The sequence below is a fragment of the Mustela lutreola genome, chromosome 13, assembly GCF_030435805.1.
Source record: "Mustela lutreola isolate mMusLut2 chromosome 13, mMusLut2.pri, whole genome shotgun sequence".
Classification (NCBI taxonomy): domain Eukaryota; kingdom Metazoa; phylum Chordata; class Mammalia; order Carnivora; family Mustelidae; genus Mustela; species Mustela lutreola.
In genome coordinates, this window is record NC_081302.1 from 12,396,541 (window position 1) to 12,413,182 (window position 16,642).

General features: G+C 58.3%; 2 protein-coding genes across 7 annotated transcripts in view; one reads left to right on the forward strand and one right to left on the reverse strand.

Annotated features, from left to right (window-relative positions):
- The window catches only part of STK24 (serine/threonine kinase 24), a 112,054-nt gene extending 107,069 nt beyond the window's left edge, over positions 1 to 4,985 (forward strand). For all 3 annotated transcript variants that reach the window (XM_059144407.1, XM_059144405.1, XM_059144406.1), the window contains exons 10-11: positions 480 to 616; positions 3,924 to 4,985. In XM_059144407.1, the coding sequence (XP_059000390.1) occupies positions 480 to 616; positions 3,924 to 3,960 (174 nt within the window). In that variant the 3' untranslated portion in view covers positions 3,961 to 4,985. The remainder of the gene's footprint in view (positions 1 to 479; positions 617 to 3,923) is intronic.
- Positions 4,986 to 7,798: 2,813 nt separating this feature from the next.
- FARP1 (FERM, ARH/RhoGEF and pleckstrin domain protein 1) overlaps positions 7,799 to 16,642 on the reverse strand; it is a 272,243-nt gene continuing 263,399 nt past the window's right edge. For all 4 annotated transcript variants that reach the window (XM_059144403.1, XM_059144404.1, XM_059144401.1 and 1 more), the window contains 6 exons: positions 16,515 to 16,597; positions 16,326 to 16,438; positions 15,048 to 15,214; positions 11,314 to 11,421; positions 10,788 to 10,939; positions 7,799 to 9,242 (listed from right to left, as the gene is read on the reverse strand). In XM_059144403.1, the coding sequence (XP_059000386.1) occupies positions 9,161 to 9,242; positions 10,788 to 10,939; positions 11,314 to 11,421; positions 15,048 to 15,214; positions 16,326 to 16,438; positions 16,515 to 16,597 (705 nt within the window). In that variant the 3' untranslated portion in view covers positions 7,799 to 9,160. The remainder of the gene's footprint in view (positions 9,243 to 10,787; positions 10,940 to 11,313; positions 11,422 to 15,047; positions 15,215 to 16,325; positions 16,439 to 16,514; positions 16,598 to 16,642) is intronic.

The following is a 16,642-nucleotide window of genomic DNA, read 5'->3' on the forward strand; positions in this document are numbered from 1 at the left end:
GGGGTGCTTGGTTGTAGGAAATAGAGTATTTTGACAGCACTGTGGACCAAAAAGGCTGTTTGCTGGAATAAAGGACCGACCTGTTACCGTTGGAGCGAAGCTGCAGCCCACAGCGCAGCTCCTTGTGGGAACCAGAGCTGAGCGGTGGGACAATGTGTTTCTGGTGTCGACGAAGGTCCAAGTGGAAGAAGAGGGGCGGGTGTCCTGTTGGGTCTTGAAAATGTGCCCAGAAAGTTGTCTCTGCTCTTTCCTGGCGAAGGTGGCGATTTAGGTCTAATGAATGCCGTTTCCACATGCACTGTCCCCCCCGAAAGACACTCAACAGAGGGAGTGCAGGCTGCCCACAGCCCAGCCCGAGCTCCGCCAGGACTCGTGTGCCTGGGGCGCAGTGGGCCTCACGTCGCGTCCCTCCTTAGAGGAGGTTCCCCTTGATTCCTTCGCCTGTGCGGGTCATGCTCTTCTCGCTTGTGTGTCTGCAGCTGAAGGAGAAGAGCCAGGCGTGCGGAGGTAACATGGGGTCCATAGAGGAGCTGCGCGGGGCCATCTACCTGGCCGAGGAGGCCTGCCCCGGGATCTCGGACACCATGGTGGCCCAGCTCGTCCAGCGGCTGCAGAGGTAACTGCCCCAGCCCCGTGGGTCAGACCATGCCACGTGTGCCCCCTGCCTTTCCTGGTCTGTCCGAGGGACGCCTGGCAGTCCTAGGTCGCCTTGGCGCTTTGCTCCTGGTCTCCGGCTGTTTCCTTCCTGGCCACACGGTTGAGGCAGAATCAAGTCCGAGAAGACTTCAGTTCTGAGCTCTAGATGTCACTGTGAAGGAATGACGGGGTCTGGGGTGCCCAGGGGAGGACCACAGACCATGCGCTTGGAGCGCTTTCGTGGGAACACCCAGTGACCTTGTGACCCTATCCGCTCCTAGCGATGCCGCCTGTCTGCTGCGGGCGGCGTATCTTCCCTTCTCCGGGTGCTTTTCTCCTCTCCCAGGGTTTAGGGACTTAGGACACGGGCACCTTCTCCTGAGCTTATGCCCGTGCTCACGTCTGCCTTGCTCCTGGGAGCCTTGTTGGGACAGCTGCGCGCTCCCTGCCCTGCCGAGGGCTCTGGCCTGAGGGGGCAGCAGCAGAGGGGGGCAGCGATCGGGCTCCCCCCACCCAGTCTCAGGCTTGTTCTAGGAGTTCCCTGGTGGAGGCCACTCCCACGGCCACCCCCACGTAAGGGCAGTCCTTTGGGGTTGCTGCGGAGTGGAGGTGAGCTGTGACTCGAGCTCTACTCCACACCCCCAAACCGTCACTCCCCAGAAAGCTGGCTGGGTCATTGCTTTGAAATTCCCCTTCCGGGGGAGTTGTCCAGTGTCTGCCAGAGGGCAGCCGAGCCTTGATGAGAGTAGAGCGTTTCAGGTCTTTCCAGAGACACTGACTTGACAACGTGTAAAGAATTTAGGGGTGTGTTGGGTTGCTTTTGCTTCTTGGCAGTGATGATCCAAGGGGCTGCCCTCTGGCCCGTGAAGCGTCCTGATAAAGTGGGATGTGGGGGCACAACCTAGTCGCAGCACCGCACGCGGTTCACGCTCCTCTGCCCCGGCTGCGGTGTAGACGCCATCCCCGCACGCCGACCCGCCCTTCTATGCCGGCAGCACGGTAGGGCCTGTTTACCGGCCGCCTTGATATCTGAGGCGCCGCCTTGATTTCTGAGGCGAGCGAAGGAGTCCGCTGTAGTCTTTGGGTTCATCCGCTCCCCGCTGTCGGTACTCACGACTTCCAGGCATAAAGGAAAACAGAAGTCAGGACGGCGGGACACACACAGTCGGGACAAGCTTGTCGTACCCCTCGGGGGTGTGTGCGGGGACGTCCCTAACGTTAGTGTGTCCGTGACTCTTTCATCTGGGCTGGCATCCTTGTTACCGCACAGGCTTCCCCACGACCGAGGAATGACTTAATGGTCCATTTTTCTCCCTTCCCGAAGTGGCTCGGGGGCTGGTGCATGTGTTTGCTGGTAGGGGAGCCTGCAAGTGCCCCAGCACTCAACGAGGAGCCCGCCGCGCTGGGAGGGTCCTTTCTGGTTTGCTTTTCTGCTTGTGAAGGGCCACTCTCGGGACTGATGGTTTCCACCCTGTCCCGAGTTGCCTGAACTGGTCAGAGGGACACACGTACCTGACTTGATTTCCCCTCTGCTCCCCGGCCCTTGGGCGGCCAACACAGCTGGTCCGGCCCCGCGCTGCCCGGCAGCTGGTGTGAGCCACACTACACGGTCCAGGGCTCTCTGGTCACCTCCTGAGGAATAGTAAAGAAGGTGCCAGTGAAGTTAGTGTCGTGATAGCTCTTGAACCCACTGCATCCCAGGTCTTTCCCCGACGTGTCATCAGTGAGGGGTTGTTTCCCGCGCAGTTTGGCATCTTTGCGGACCGGCGTGTTTCACACTCAGCGGCACATCTCGGCGTGAACCCGCCATGGTTGGTTGTGACCTCGGCAGCCGCCGGCTCAGTCCCACCCACCACGGCCCACGTCACGCGGGGGCGTGTACTTTGCTGTGATGCATTAGGAAACGCCGAGTCCACAGTCCTTCTCGTCCCCACGCCGTCTGTCTCTCCCGCTCTGCTCTGTGCCGTGCAGACTCTGCAGCCAGCGGTGACGCGCTCCAGGGGTTCGGGGGTCCTCCGCAGGTCCCTGCAGCTGGAGCTCTTCTGTGTGTGCCCCACCCAGATGGCCCAGACCACGGTGGCCACAGCTGCTGCTTCGTGCCCGTTTTGCTCCGAACGGCATCGCTCTGGTGGATCAGTCACCTTGGGGAAGAATGAACCGACTTTGCCTAAAGCGTTTCAAAGACATGTATCGTAATTTGAATTATCGTGTGGACCCTTCTGTGTGGCATCAAGTCCTCCCGTGGCGCAGGCAATTCTCCTTCTGGAAGGAGGCTCTGAGATCTGTGGCTACGGCCTGCTTTCCCACAGGGTCCTACGTGATCCTTTGTTCCCCGGGAGACGGCCCAGTATTGTAGACGCCGCAAGAGCGGCTCTCGGCCGGAATGGTTGAGAGCACTTCCGATAAGTGTGTCCTCTGCCCTCGCCTGTGAATGGGGGTCAGTGTTGAGGTCAGGTTGGGCCTTGCAGACACCCCCCCTTTTCTGTATTCCAGAGCGAGACAGTACCACGCAATTATCAGAAGCCGAAGAAGGCGCCCATGACCCCACTCAGCCTGGTCACGCCTCCCGGTGGTGCTGGGTCACGGGGTCCGTTGTGTGTAAACCATAGACGCCAAGGTCATGACCTGAGCCAAAATCAGGAGTCGGACGCTTAGCCGACTGCGCCTGCAGACCCCCTATAATTACAATTTTTAACTGTTTTTTCAGTTTGCTGAATTTACTTAACCCTTTCTTTGCTCTTGGACATCGGAGTTGTTGCCTAATCTTTCCAATGACAGAAAGCCCTAAGAGACCTCCTTGTGCAAATACAATGCTCCTTCTCTGGACAGTCCAGGGACAGCTCCAGGAAGTGGATTACGTGTGCGAGCAGCAGTATTCTTGTGGCCTGGAGAGGCCTCCTGTGGCCATGCCCCAGCCAGCCGTGTGTGCGCCCTAGGGGTCGCGCGTGTCAGCGGGTGCTGCCCACTGGGCAGTGTTAGAAGTGCACTGTAAGCACAACTGTCCCATCTTTTTTTCCTCCCAGGAGACCAAGCGCGCTCTGGCTTGCTACATTCTTCCTGTTTTTCCACTATCTAACCGACGAAAAGTGGGGTCAGAATCATGACTTTCTTAGTTCTTATGAATTCTTTATATAATAATGAACCCATTGATGTTTGCGCCTCTAGATTTCTTTTATGACTTGAGATTGCCTAGTAAACTGGGATTTCGGTGCTGGTTTGACTTTTTGCACGGGGGTTACAAAAATGACACACATTCACTTAAATTTCTCTTGTTTTTCTTTCCCTAGATACTCTCTAAGTGGTGGAGGAACTTCAACCCACTGAAATTCCTTTGGCATTTGGGGTTTCTTCTCTTCTTCTTCCTCCTCCTCCGAAAACGTCCACGAGAGCCTTTGCTGACCCCGCTGCTGTGGTGTGACATCCGGGGGCCCCCCACCCCCGACCCCGGCCGCGGGTGCCCACCATCCTGGGGCGCACGCCCCCCCCCCCTCACCGGCTTCCGCCCGACGGACTCGTCCTGTGGGCTGGGGAGGGTCGGCTCCTGCAAGCGATCATTTTATTTTCTCGTTCGTGTTTTTTAATTTTAGCCATCGTGCACATATCAAGGAAAGTGTCTTTAAAAACAAAAACAAACCCTGAAATGTATATTTGGGATCCTGACAAGGCAATTGAGGACATGAAATCTCAGGTACCCTGCTTTAAGTGGGTGACTCCCCCCGCCGCGGGAGACGGAGTATCGCTCTGGTGGGTCAGTGTACAGATTTGTATATAGTGTCATTTTTACGGAAACCCTTTTGGCGTGCATAAGGAATCACTGTGTACAAATTGGCCAAGTGCTTCTGTAGATAATGTCAGTGGAGTAAATATTTGACAGGCCATAACTCGAGTCTATTGCCTTGCCTTTATTACATGTAAATTTTGAATTCTGTGATCAGTGATTTGGGTTTTATTTTGTATTTGCAGGGTTTGCCATTAATACGACTTCCTGCCCCCCTCATGGAACACTCCTCTTTGTACCTCCGCAAATGCAGATCCCCTCTTGTTTGCCCGACGGCCCTTTTGGTACACACACAGGTTGATTTCCTTCCATTTGATGGTACTATTTCTTAGCGTTTTAAATTGGAACATATCTTGCCTCATGAAGCTTTAAATTATTATTTTAAGTTTCTCCCCGATGAAGTGCTCTCGTCTTCACGTTTGTTTGAAATCGTCCCACGGCCGGCCCCGCGCCAGCTCTCCTGTCCTTCCCAGTAGGATTTTCTGTCGCGCCTCGTAGTGGAATCCGCATATCATCTTGCCCACCTAAAAATGTCTGAATGCTTACACGAATAAATTTTATAACACACTTATTTTGCACATTTTTCCTTGAAACGTGACTCTTCAGAGGGCAGTGTACCTGGTGTGTGTGTGTGTGTGTGCGCGCGCACGCGTGTGACAGCGAGCGAGCGCATGGGGATGTTTGGCACTTCCAGAAAGACGTGCCCACATTCAAAACTCTTGAGTGTCCTGGTCAGCTCCCTGTGTGACTTTCAAAAAATTGGCCGTTTAGAAAATGGAGCTGGATACTACTTATTTGTGAAATTGCGCTCTCTTCCCAGGGACCTTGATTAAGGGCAACCTTGCTTTCTTAGAGGAGCCGGGGCTGCTCTCTGTCAGCCGTGGGCCTGTCGTTCTCCTGGCCTGTGGCCTGGTGGGAGGCAGGAGGAGTCCTTTCTCTGGGGTGAGACAGGGAGTCGGCAGCGATTTCCGACTAAGTACACGTGGCTTCGTGTGGTTTTCGTGGGCACAAATCATCGTCCTCTTGCAGGCGCAGCGGCCCTTGCAGGGGCAGACAAGGGAGTTTTGGAAGCAAGGAAGTTACTGGGTCACCTTTGGGATGGAGGGTTTGCTGTCTGGCGCCCCAGTGGCCTGGGCCACAGGGAGGGGAGGCAGCCTGGAGCTAGAGAGGGGAGCGTGCATGTGCGCCGTCTGGGTTTGGTCATGGACTGCAGCGTTTAAAAGCCTACAATGAATTTTTTTTTTTTTTTTAAACCAGAATCTGAATGATTGATTGATTTCTGTAAGGGATATGTTTTGATTCGGGGAAATAGAACTGCATCGCGGATCGTTATCTTGCGTGTTCGGCGGCGGCAGGGACTTTAACTTGCACGAGAAGACGTGAGGCTGTTCGCGCTCTAGGAGTGGTTCGTGCAAGGCAGCGCCCCATCTCCCTGTGCGAGGCGCATCTGCTGCGGGACAGTCCCATGAAGCAGTGACGCCGCTTTCTCCAGAGGGTGGCAGGTGCTGCCCTTCAGCCAGCCGGTGTTGACGGCCGCTGGCTTACGGTCCCGCACCTTTGCATGTAGACGGTGACCTTGAGACGACACGCTGGAGCCGGTCTCCAGCGCAAGGAGTGGTCACGCTGGCAGGGAGACCGGATTCCAGGTGAGCGGATTGACCCATGGTTGGCACAAGGCCCACAGCCCCCAGACGGTCACAGCGGTCGACAGCGGCGCCCCCCAGGGAGAGAGAGTCATTGTTCTGGAGCCTACCTGAGCACCTTCTACTGACGAAGCCTGCTGGGGGTTGGTGGGGGGAGTGCTGTGAGGAGCTTGGACAAGGGGATCTCGCCCCCAGACTCTCCGGTCTGTGGCCACGCAGGCTGCGGTTGGCTTCTCGGGGCCCGTGGGCCGTGTGCCCTTCCACGGGCTGCTCCGCGAGCCAGGGAGGCTGGTGGCGGCATGGCCCCGCTATGGGGGGCCCTAGCGGAACCTGGGGAGAAACCCCGCCACCGTGCAGCCAGACCCACAAGGCTGGCACCTGGAGGCTCCCTGATGCCCAGACGCTCCCCACCCCGGCCCCCAGCCTCACTGCTCAGATTGTCCCTGGCCTGGGAGAGGCTTTGGGCGAGCACAGCTACCACCTGGCGGGACCAGAGGCAGTGGGCTATGTGGTTGGGTTTTCATGCCTTCTAGCCATTCTGTCGTGTGTCCTGGCTGGCTTCACAAGCGAGTGGCCACCACAGGGGTTCGGGGGCCTCGGCACCTCAGAGCTGGCCTCGTGACTGTTGTGATGTAACCACAGGCCACACGCCTTCTGAACCCAGCGGTTTGCCGATCGAGTTAGTCTTGTGTCCAGTGCAGTTCTTCGTGTAGCGTTTTGTACTGTTCTTTTGGCAAAACATGGTCCATTTATGAGTGTTTTTTTCTGTTCCCTTAAACAAACCGCAGCTTCCGTATTTGTGCTATCAAATACGGCAGTAAATGGAGAGAGTGCGGTGTGGCGTGTGTGTGAGCACGGGGACTCTGTCGTGCAGGGGGACTGTGCAGGTGAAAATCCGAGCCCCCGGTGCCATGGTGTCAGGAGGTGAGGAGGTCAGGAGAGCGAGGGCCCATGATGGGACTAGTGACTTTCTAAGATGGGCCCCCCCGAGCCCCTCCTCCCTTCGGCCCTGTGAGGACACAGGGAGAGGACAGCAGACTGTGACCTGGGAAGGCTGTCACCAGACACCAGATCTGCTGGTGCCTTGGTCTTGTACCTTCCTGCCTCCAGAGCTGTGAGATGCGTTTCTGATGTTTCTGTTCGAGTTGCCCGAGTGACCTGAGACACTGGGTGTCTCTGAAACTCCCCGGGTTCCTGGTAGCTTGGGGGTGGTCTCCGGTGCCCACAGGATTTGCACTTAGAAGTCCCAGGGGCCCACAGAGGTATGAGTAGGGCAACACCAGCACTGAACCGGTTTGGACTCTCTGAGACACTGAACTAGACCCCTTCGTCCCCTAGCCTATGGAAGTCAGTGACAGGTACCCTGGGGGGGGGGCATCTTCCTGAGACTGCCTTTGTCCCGTCAGCTGCACCTCCGTTCCCCCTCCTGGGGAGTTGGTCCTGCTGCTGGGGTGTGAGAGAAGCCATCTGGGAAGGAGTGGCTGGTCTCCAGGAAGGACGAGGAAGGACGTGGAAGGTAGCCCCCCTCCCTGGCTTTGTGTTCATCCCTTGAGTTTTAGTCAGTTTCTAACCACGGACAGGCCCCGCCAGGGTTCCGCCTCCCCGGTTTCACGCCGTCAGCCTCACACGAGGTCCCCCGCCCCCCGCCCCCCCACGCTAGGACCAGCCACCTCCACTCCTGGGCCGCTCCGTCCCCGCAACCCGCCCGCATCGGACGAAAATAAAGACCAGACAAGGTGGGTGATGTTTTGCCTTAAAACGTCAGTGTGCTGGATTGTGGCGTGAGGTATTTTTATTCCCTTTTGTTAGTACTTTCAAACCATCTGGTACACAGCGTAAGGCAAGTGATGAACGCGTCTCGAGCTCCTCGTCCATGGGGGCCACCGCTGCCTCCACGCCCACCAGCCCCGGCTCCGCTGCACCGGCCAGTGGGGCTGGGGTACGGGCAGCGGCTGGGTGGGTCGCCCCCTCTGGACTGGGTCGGAAAGGGTTTAAGAAAAGTAGGGAATAGCAGCCACCCGCTCTCCACAGAGAACAGGCAAGCAGATTTCGACTAGCGGGCCCCGCAGGTCCCAGAGCCCGGTTCCCTGTGTAGTCCGACTGTTGCGGATACGCAAGGTCATACTGTGGATACCCCATGCCTGGGTGGGGGGGGGGGGGGGATATAAGCGGAGGAAAGAATGTTCTTGAAGACAGGCACAATATATACTACTACCAACTGTGCGGTCCCCAGCCACAGGTGCAGGCTATGGGGGTGAGCACGGAGGGCCGCGCCCCTCATGTTCATGGGGCTTCCACGGCCCCTGGAAGCTCATGGAGACCCTCTGGAACCGTCACGTATCACAAATGGCCCTGATCACGGACATACAAGTTCTCATGCTCGGGAGACAGACAGCAGACACCACAGTGGAGGACCTCCCAGCGCACACACCACTCCTAGGACAGCGAGTGCGCAGACCTCGAGCCGGATCTGGGCCACCCCGCTATGCTTCTGTAAAGAGGAATCACGGAAGCAATTTGGTCCCCTTGTGCCAAGAACAGCATTTTGCTGGAGCATAAAACCCCAAAGGGGAAAGTACGTAGCGTGCGGCGAGCTGCTTCTATTAATCAAAGAAGTAAATCATAACATTATTATAAAAGTAGAAAGATTGAAAAAACGAAATCTGAAAATGATCTCATTTGCTTAAGACTGTGCTGTGTGTATCACAAACACTGGAAAACTTTTTTTTTTTTTTTTTTTTTTTAAGAAAAAGAGCGCTTGCCCTGTCTTTTGGTTGAACGGATGGGGTCGTACTGCCTCAAAGGTGCAGCTGCGGAGGAGCGGTCATTTGGCACTGTTAGGGACACGGGGTTAACACTGGCGTGTGCTGGGAACAGGCCACCCGGAGGAAGACCGGCTCAGCGGGAGCCCTGTTCCGTTCAGACCGCGGAACAGCTCGGAAAGACAAGGTTAAAAACGGTTTTGTGGAGACAGGAGAGCTGCTGTAAAACCAGGTTTCGGTTTCCCAGACAGGTGTTAATTTTACTAGGCTTCGTTAATACAGAGGACAGGCAGTGTCTCCCGGGGAAGCCGCCCCCGCCGAGCCCAGCGACAGACGTGCCATCAGTACCCGTGAGACTCTCTGTGGCTCAGGACGTGGGCGCGCGAGGTGGAGCTGGTCGCGCTGCGGATCACCTCCATCCACCTGCGACCGGAGAACGAGAGCAGGGTCAAGGGCTACTTTCTCTGAACCTGCGCAGGGTGTTTTTTTCCCTTGTAACGGCTTCCCGACACTCCACGTAACCTCATGACTTACAAAAACACAGCACGGCAGGCCGGTGCCCGGTTTGCAACGTGCTATTTTAGCAAACGGGTTCTTGAACGAACTCTCGGTACCCAAGTACACGAAAGCCAGGGTAAGGGTTCCGTGAGGTATACCAAAGGAACAGTTTGAGAACCACGGCTGGGGCGCTCCCTTTGTAGAGCAGCGGGATGGAGGGGTCTAGCCCGCTCTGTGCGCTCCTTCTGCCTCCCCGTCTCTGCTGGACAAGGTCTGGAGGTGTTCTGGGGTGTCACAGTGAGGGGGCGCCAAATGGCCTCTAGGGGTCGGGACCAGGGTGCTGCTCCCCAACCTCTAACGCGTGGGCCGGGGCCTCCCGCCCCTCCAGGGATCCACATGGTCTCCAGAGTCATCAGTGCCGAGGGTGAGAAATGGGTAGTAAGGCTGTGTAGAAATTCTCTCATCACTGGTCTTTTTAGGGTCTTGTCACTACAAGGCTCAATGGCCCTTGCTACCACAGTGACAAGACCCCCAACCAGTCCAGGGTTCCCAGTCTGGGCTCAGATTTGGGAAGTCTGTCGCCTGGGCCCACTTTTCTAAGCAGTGTACTAGGGAGTGCCGGAGGGGAGGCCTGGGCCTTGGTTTCCCCCCACGGTGCGTTGCCCTGTAACTACCCTTCCCGGCGACTGGGTCCGGGTCCTACCCTGTAGGCTCACATGATGTGGGGATACCGAAGGAACACACACTCTGGTCCTCTCAGCACGGCCAGGAGGGCTGGGGACCCCTGGCCCTGTCTGCTCTGGGGCCTGCGGACCTCCCCCTACCCCGACCCTACCCGAGCTGGTGCTTTAATACAGGATCCAGTTCCCCAGGGACCAGAATTTCTACTTGAAATTTCAGGAACTGTCTGAAATCGGTCAAATGGGATAGTTTGGGTCTTTCCATCTTTGAAAAGGACAGCTCCTGGGTCTCATTCTAGCCCACAGGAAGTCTTACTAAAAAGGTGACCCTCAGAAGCACGAGGATTTGCTCCCTTCCTCGGGTGGCCCTCCAGCCGCGGCACAATCTGGCAGATTCCGACTAAATACTCTAGACACTAAAACGCATGTTAGAGATTTCAAAACGGGCGCCCTGGGGAGCATTAATTCAACATTGTACAGGTTAGGGGCTGACACTGAACCAGAGAAGTCAGAGTTTCACTTGCTTCTTCGAGAACAGCGGTGGATACAGGTGGCAGGCCAGGGGACCATCCTCCTCACCCGGCTCCCCCAAAGGTCAAGGACATTTTGGAAGTGAGCAAATGCCCAGGCCCACAGTGGGCAGTGAGTAGCTGCCCCCAGAAGAGCCTCGTCCACTGGGCTCGCTTGGGAGAAGGGAGGGGGTGTACGGCCAGATCTCGTCTGATCTCGGAAGCTAAGCGGGGTCGCGCCTGGTTAGTACTTGGATGGGAGAAGGGGTGGGGATCATTACCTTTCGAATGTGTATTCGCTTTCAGCCCTGAAGTAGTACACGTGGGACTTGAAATGCAGCTTGAACACATAGTCTTTGTGGATGTCCTCCGACTCTGAGGGGATGGTGAGTGAGTAGCCGAGCAGAGGCAGGCTGGCGAGGGGGTGATTGTCCTGGGCAGAGGCAACAGCGGGGGGCTTTGGAGGGGCGGCCTCGGGCCCTGGGGCCTAGCTGCAGCGTCTTGCCCCACAGGCCAGCTAGGAGGCCCAGAATTCATTAAAGGCCCTCAGCCTTCAATGAAGTCGTCCCCTCTCCCGCGTTCAGCCACCAGCCCGGTGACCCTTCCCCAGGCCACGGCGCCGCCTCCCGCACGCGGACAGCATCGGCCTTCACTTTGGAAACGAGGGTCTCGGGGATGTGGCCTTCACGGGCCTGGGTGGCTGGAGCGCTTGGGTTCTTCATCCTTCCAGAGTGAGCCTGTCTCCGCACCCACCCCCCAAACCCTGCCTCCTTACGGCCACTGCGCCGGGCTGTGGGCCTTACTTACCTGGTGAGACTTGTAGAAGAACAGGCAGAAGTTAGTGAACACCACCCACAGCTTCTGCCACCCGTTGCTGTTCTTGAACTTCCTCAGCAGATTCCCAGACAGCTGATTCTGAAAGACAAGCACGCCTGTCAGGAGTACAATGTGGGGTGGGGTGGGGTGGGGGTGGGGGGGCGGGCACGCGCGTGTGCGCGCGCGCGCACACACACACACACACACACACACACACACACACACAGTTCCTGGGGCCTCCAGTCCCGGGGGCCTCCTCATGGGGTTTCTGGGCGAGGCTTCCTGCTTCTGCCCTAATTTAGGGAGGGGGCCTCTGCTCCCTGTGGGTGCAGAGTCTGAACCTGATTGAGCTGCTGTCCCCCACCTAAATGACAGGTAATTTGCACCCTCCTGCCCCCCCAACGGTGACCTCTGTACCCCAGGTAGAAGGTAGGAGCACATCACGCTTCCTCGCTGTGCCTGCTGCCCCTCGGAGAGGAGACGGAGAGTTCCTGAAGTGCTGCCTCTCACCCAGGGACCCTCCCTACAGGGTGCGGGGGGAGCTTGGTGCTCCCCGATTTCCGACTTCAGAGCCCCGAATGGTAACCCAGGAAAGGCCCCATCACCCCAGGACAACACGCTGTCGGGTGCTGCGCGCCACCTAGTGGCCATGGCCGGAACGCCGGCCTGCCCTAGCAGGCGTCCGCCAGGGCCCTGCACATGTGACTCTCCCAAGGAAGAGTCATCCCCGGACCACACTGGCCTTCCCCACGCGTCCTGCTTGGGCTCCCCAGCTCGGAGGCCCGGTGGGGGACACCTGGGGCACAGGCTGCGCACCCAGACCCTGCACCGGGAACGAGACCGTGGGACTGCCTGTCCACAGCCCTGACCAGCCGGTCCCTCAGTACCCTGGAGACTGAAGGAGGCAGGAAACGGATGCTGGGGACAGACTCCCAACCCGGGGGTCAAATGGGCAAATTATTAAAAAAAAAACAAAAAAACAAAAAATACACCTGAGTCTACTTTATTCTTCCAACACGCATTTTTAAGGTATGCAAACTTCTTTCTCTTGCCTCCTGGCCCAGGGACCTTAAAGAATTTTAAGTGTCTCTGCCTGGAGTTACCGTCTGATGGGGGGACAGAGGCTACAGGAAGCAAATGGTGCCTCAGGCCGAAAGAGCACTGGAGGTAGACAGACCCACAGACAGGTGGGTTCCCACCCTGCCTGTCACCCACGGGCGAACAGGACGAGAAAATGGGGTGCTCAGAGTGCCAAGCAGGTGATGGCAGCAAGCAAGACTGGGGGAGCCTCACACACGGAGCTGAGTACACCCAAGGCAAGGGGGGAGCCCTCGCCTACCGAACCCACACCCGCCAGCTGGAGCCCGGAAGGTCCTCCTCTTGCGGCCGGTCCCACAGCGTGCCGCGGCCCACCGTGACCCAAGTTCAGGCAGGCACATGGGAAAGTTCTAACCGCCGCCACCACCACCGTCTGTCCTTTCTGGAACATGCCATGTTCCAGCCCTCTGAACAGAGTTCTCCTTCCCTGCTCCCCACTGTCTCATTGGCCGCTGGGGTCACAGCTGCACGCAAACCCCCCCACTCCGGCTTTACTCAGCTACACTTGTCCCTTTCTCAGGTCACACGGCCCTCTGTTCTGGAGAGGCTGAAGCCTGCGGGCAGAGGACTCCGGTCTGTGTCCGACCAGACCAGTTCTCCTCGGCCACCTTTACTGGGTGGGTCAACATCCTTGAGCCCCCAGTCAGCTGCGGCCCCGTCACCTCGCTCCCCTCCCAGAAGCCTCTGCTCCTGGACTCCCCAGCGGAGGGAAGGCCTCTGTGCTCTGCCCTCGTCCTGGCACACGCTGCTGCTCAGTCTTTATTCTGGATCGCGTTGCATTCCCCCCCCTCCCCCGCCCAAGGTTCTGTTTCATTCCAAAGGGGCCTTATTTGGAACTATGGTCTCCACAGGCGTCAGAGTTCAGATGGGTCCTCCTGGAGTAGGGTGGCCCTAAGGCAGTACCCAATGTCCTCACGACACCTGAACACGGACACAGGGACACCTCCCCATGAGACAGAGACTGAGATTGGGGTGATGCGTCTGTAAGCCAAGAGACACCAAGGATGGTGGCCAATACCGGAAGCTGGGGATGAGGCATGGTGGGGCCCTTCCTCAGCTCCCAGCAGCCCGGCGGGGTAAGCGGCCCTGGTGGGAACCAGTTGGGGGGAATGCGATGTGGCAACCAGGAGAGCCAGAACCCTCCCCACCCCGATTCTCCCTCTCCGTGCTTTCCCTTCCCTCCTGGTCCCTGCCTGCCTCTCCCCAGGCCTCTAACGCCTGCCAACTCCGATCTAAAACACGAGAATGCTCCATGGGCCCTCTCCGTGGGGACTCCTACGTCTCATGTGGACCGCCCCCGCCCCCCGCCCCCATGCTCTTGGCTTCCCTGCCACCTCCGGGTCGCGCCCAGCACATCTTCACGCCTTCCCCAGCTATCGCCCGTACTCCCCTCCACCCGTGGGGGTCCTGCAGGAGATATGAGGGGAAGAGGGTCCATTGCGGGGGGGGAGGGGGTGCTCAGCAGCAGCGGAGCCGGGCTGGAAGGCATGGCCGCTTCCTCCCCATTGCCCAGTGGGACCAAAGGGCCTGGGGAGGGGTATGTGGCAAGGGCCAGGGGTTCACCTACATTATTGCTATCTTAAACCCACACACCGCGGGGCTTGCAGTCCCCTCTCGGGGGGCCGGTGGACGTCCCCGACGGGCCGGACAGTCTGCAGTCTGAGCTTATCAGGCCAAGTGGCCAAGTCAGATTGTCGTCACCAGATAACATCAGACCCCATTCTTAGTTCATGGGCTGGGACCGACCAAGGCGGGCCTGGATCTGGCCTGCAGGCCGGTTTGCTGACCAGCTCACTACACACACCTGACCACGTAGGCCGCTGGGCAGGCCTGTCGCCCCAGAGGATCTGGCCTTACAGTGCCCGGCTCCCAGGACCTACCTGACATGGGGGTCACTGCGTTCCGGAGTGGCCTGCATGCTCCTAGGCTGGCAAAGGGAGTTTCAAGCCTGCCAAGTTCCTGAATCCCCTGACAGTCCTCACCTGCCCCCAACCTCCCGTGCGTGGGAGAAGCTCTAGTTCCAAAGCGTGAAGGGAGGCAGGACGCTGAGTACAGCGAGCTGGGCAGAAGGACAGAGTCCGTCCGTCCCCTTGGGGTTGGAGCTGAGGGACCGTTCACTGGCAGCCCCAGGAAGGCCTGGTGCCGGGGGTGCTGGGGAGGTCCCGGGTGGCGCACCTGGGGCCCAGGGCCTGCCCCTCACATGGGTGCTCCCAAGGACGCTTTCAGAAACAGGCGCGGGCTTTCGGCCCCCTTCGCAGGGGGACTCCGGAAAAGCAGCGTGGAACCGTGATGGTCACCCCCAGAGAGTGATCGCGGACAGTCCGTAGGGACTGTCCCCAACACCACTGGCTGGCCCCTGCCATCCCTGGCTCAGGGTCTCCCGTGACATGTCCTGGGCCAGGCCCATCTCAGAACTCAGGTTTTCAGGTGTGAAGAAGGCAATCCAGTGCCTCTGCTCATGGCAGCCCGGCAGCGGGGGCGGGGGCAGCCGGAGCCCACACGGCTCCGTGGTCCGACCTGGCCCTGCCGTGTCCCCCTCCCCCACCTTCCTGAGCACCAGTGACCAGCACCGGGAGGGGGACGACCACAGCTTCGGGGGCCCGGAGAACACAGGATGTGATCCACACCTCCACGGCGACGCTGAAGTCCACCATGGAGACGCTGGTGTTGCGATGCCAGCACACATGTACCGTCGTGTTGCCGCGGGGCGGGGCCTGGCGCTCCAGCGACGTGCGCGAGGCGCTCAGGTCATCCTCCGACTCCTGGTCCGCCACCGTGGCCTCGTCCGGGGACTCTGTGCGGTGTGACAAAAGGCTGTGCTTCGGATCTCTGCTGGCCAGGAGAAGGACCCTCCCGGACCCTCTGGGTGCCAGATGGGACAGGACGGCCGAGGGCATTCAGCTGGGGAGCCCCCTGCACCCCGCCCCGAGCAGGAGGTCACACTAGCAGCCATCTCCTCGTCCGGGTCCCACCCCGTCAGCCCCTCTGCCAGGGAGCCCCGAACACACCTGGGCACTGAGGCCTGGGGTGTTCGCCCGGTCAGACGGCCTCGGGTCCTCTCCCTACTGCCGGCGGTAGCACTGTTCTAAGGGGTGTTTGAGTGGGTGGAAGTTCCTTGATTTTTAGGGTTATGAAACACAAATGTCTATCAACGACAGCCAAACTACAGAAAGAACCCAGGTGTCTTTTGGGTCGAAGAAGAGCTGGCGATCTAGCCACCGGAATATTACGCGGCCATCACAAAGGTGAGAGCTTGCCATTGGCAAGGATGTGGATGAACCTGGGGGATACTGTGCGAAGTGAAACAAGTCAGAGGACCAACACCATATGATTTCACTCAAGGAACAAAACATAAACATACGGGAGGGGGAGAAAGCAGGAGACAAACCATAAGAGACTCAACTACAGACGACAGACTGAGGGTGGCCAGAGGGAGGTGGGTGGCGAGATGGGCTGGATGGGGAATGGGCACCCGGGAGGGCACTCGTGATGCGCACCGGGTGTTCTGTGCAACTCATGAACCACCGAATTCTGCTCCTGAAGCCAATATTGCACAGTACGTTCACTAACTGGAATTTAAATAAAACTGGAAAAAAACGTACATGGAAGAAGTAAGATGTGTCCAATCGATCACAGCAGCTATATAGAAGTACTTGGGTCAGAGGGCCTTCTTTGTTTTCTATCCTATAAACTTCCAATTACATGATTTTGTACATATGTCATAAAAATTAGGAATAAAGAAGACTAAACACAAACGTCCGTCACAGAGATGGGAGCTGCCGGGAATGGAACAGGCTGTCCCCGCTCCGTGAGCCGGGGCTGTGCCCCCTCCAAGGCCAGCTCCTGGAGGTGGTGTGCCCATGCCGTCAAGCACTAGGAGACTCCCCCCGCCGGCCCACACTTACTGTTGTCAGGGGGGCTGCTGGCCAGGAACTCAGGAGTGGGGCCGCTGCTTTTCTCTGCCAAATCAATGGCCATCTGGATATCCTCAACCCACTTTTCCATCTCGGACCTGGAGCTGAAGAGGCGGGGGACAGCTTTTCAGAGCCCGGCAGGGAAAGGGGCCGACGGGAGGGGTCAGGCGTCCGCCTTACCTGGCCGCCACGACGACGGACTGCCGCTGGCCCCGGAGGGTCAGGCAGTGGGGCACACCCCACTCGTCCTCGCTTTCCTCGATCTGTGGGACGAGTGTGCATCGTGTTACTGCCAAGAGGCAAGTGGG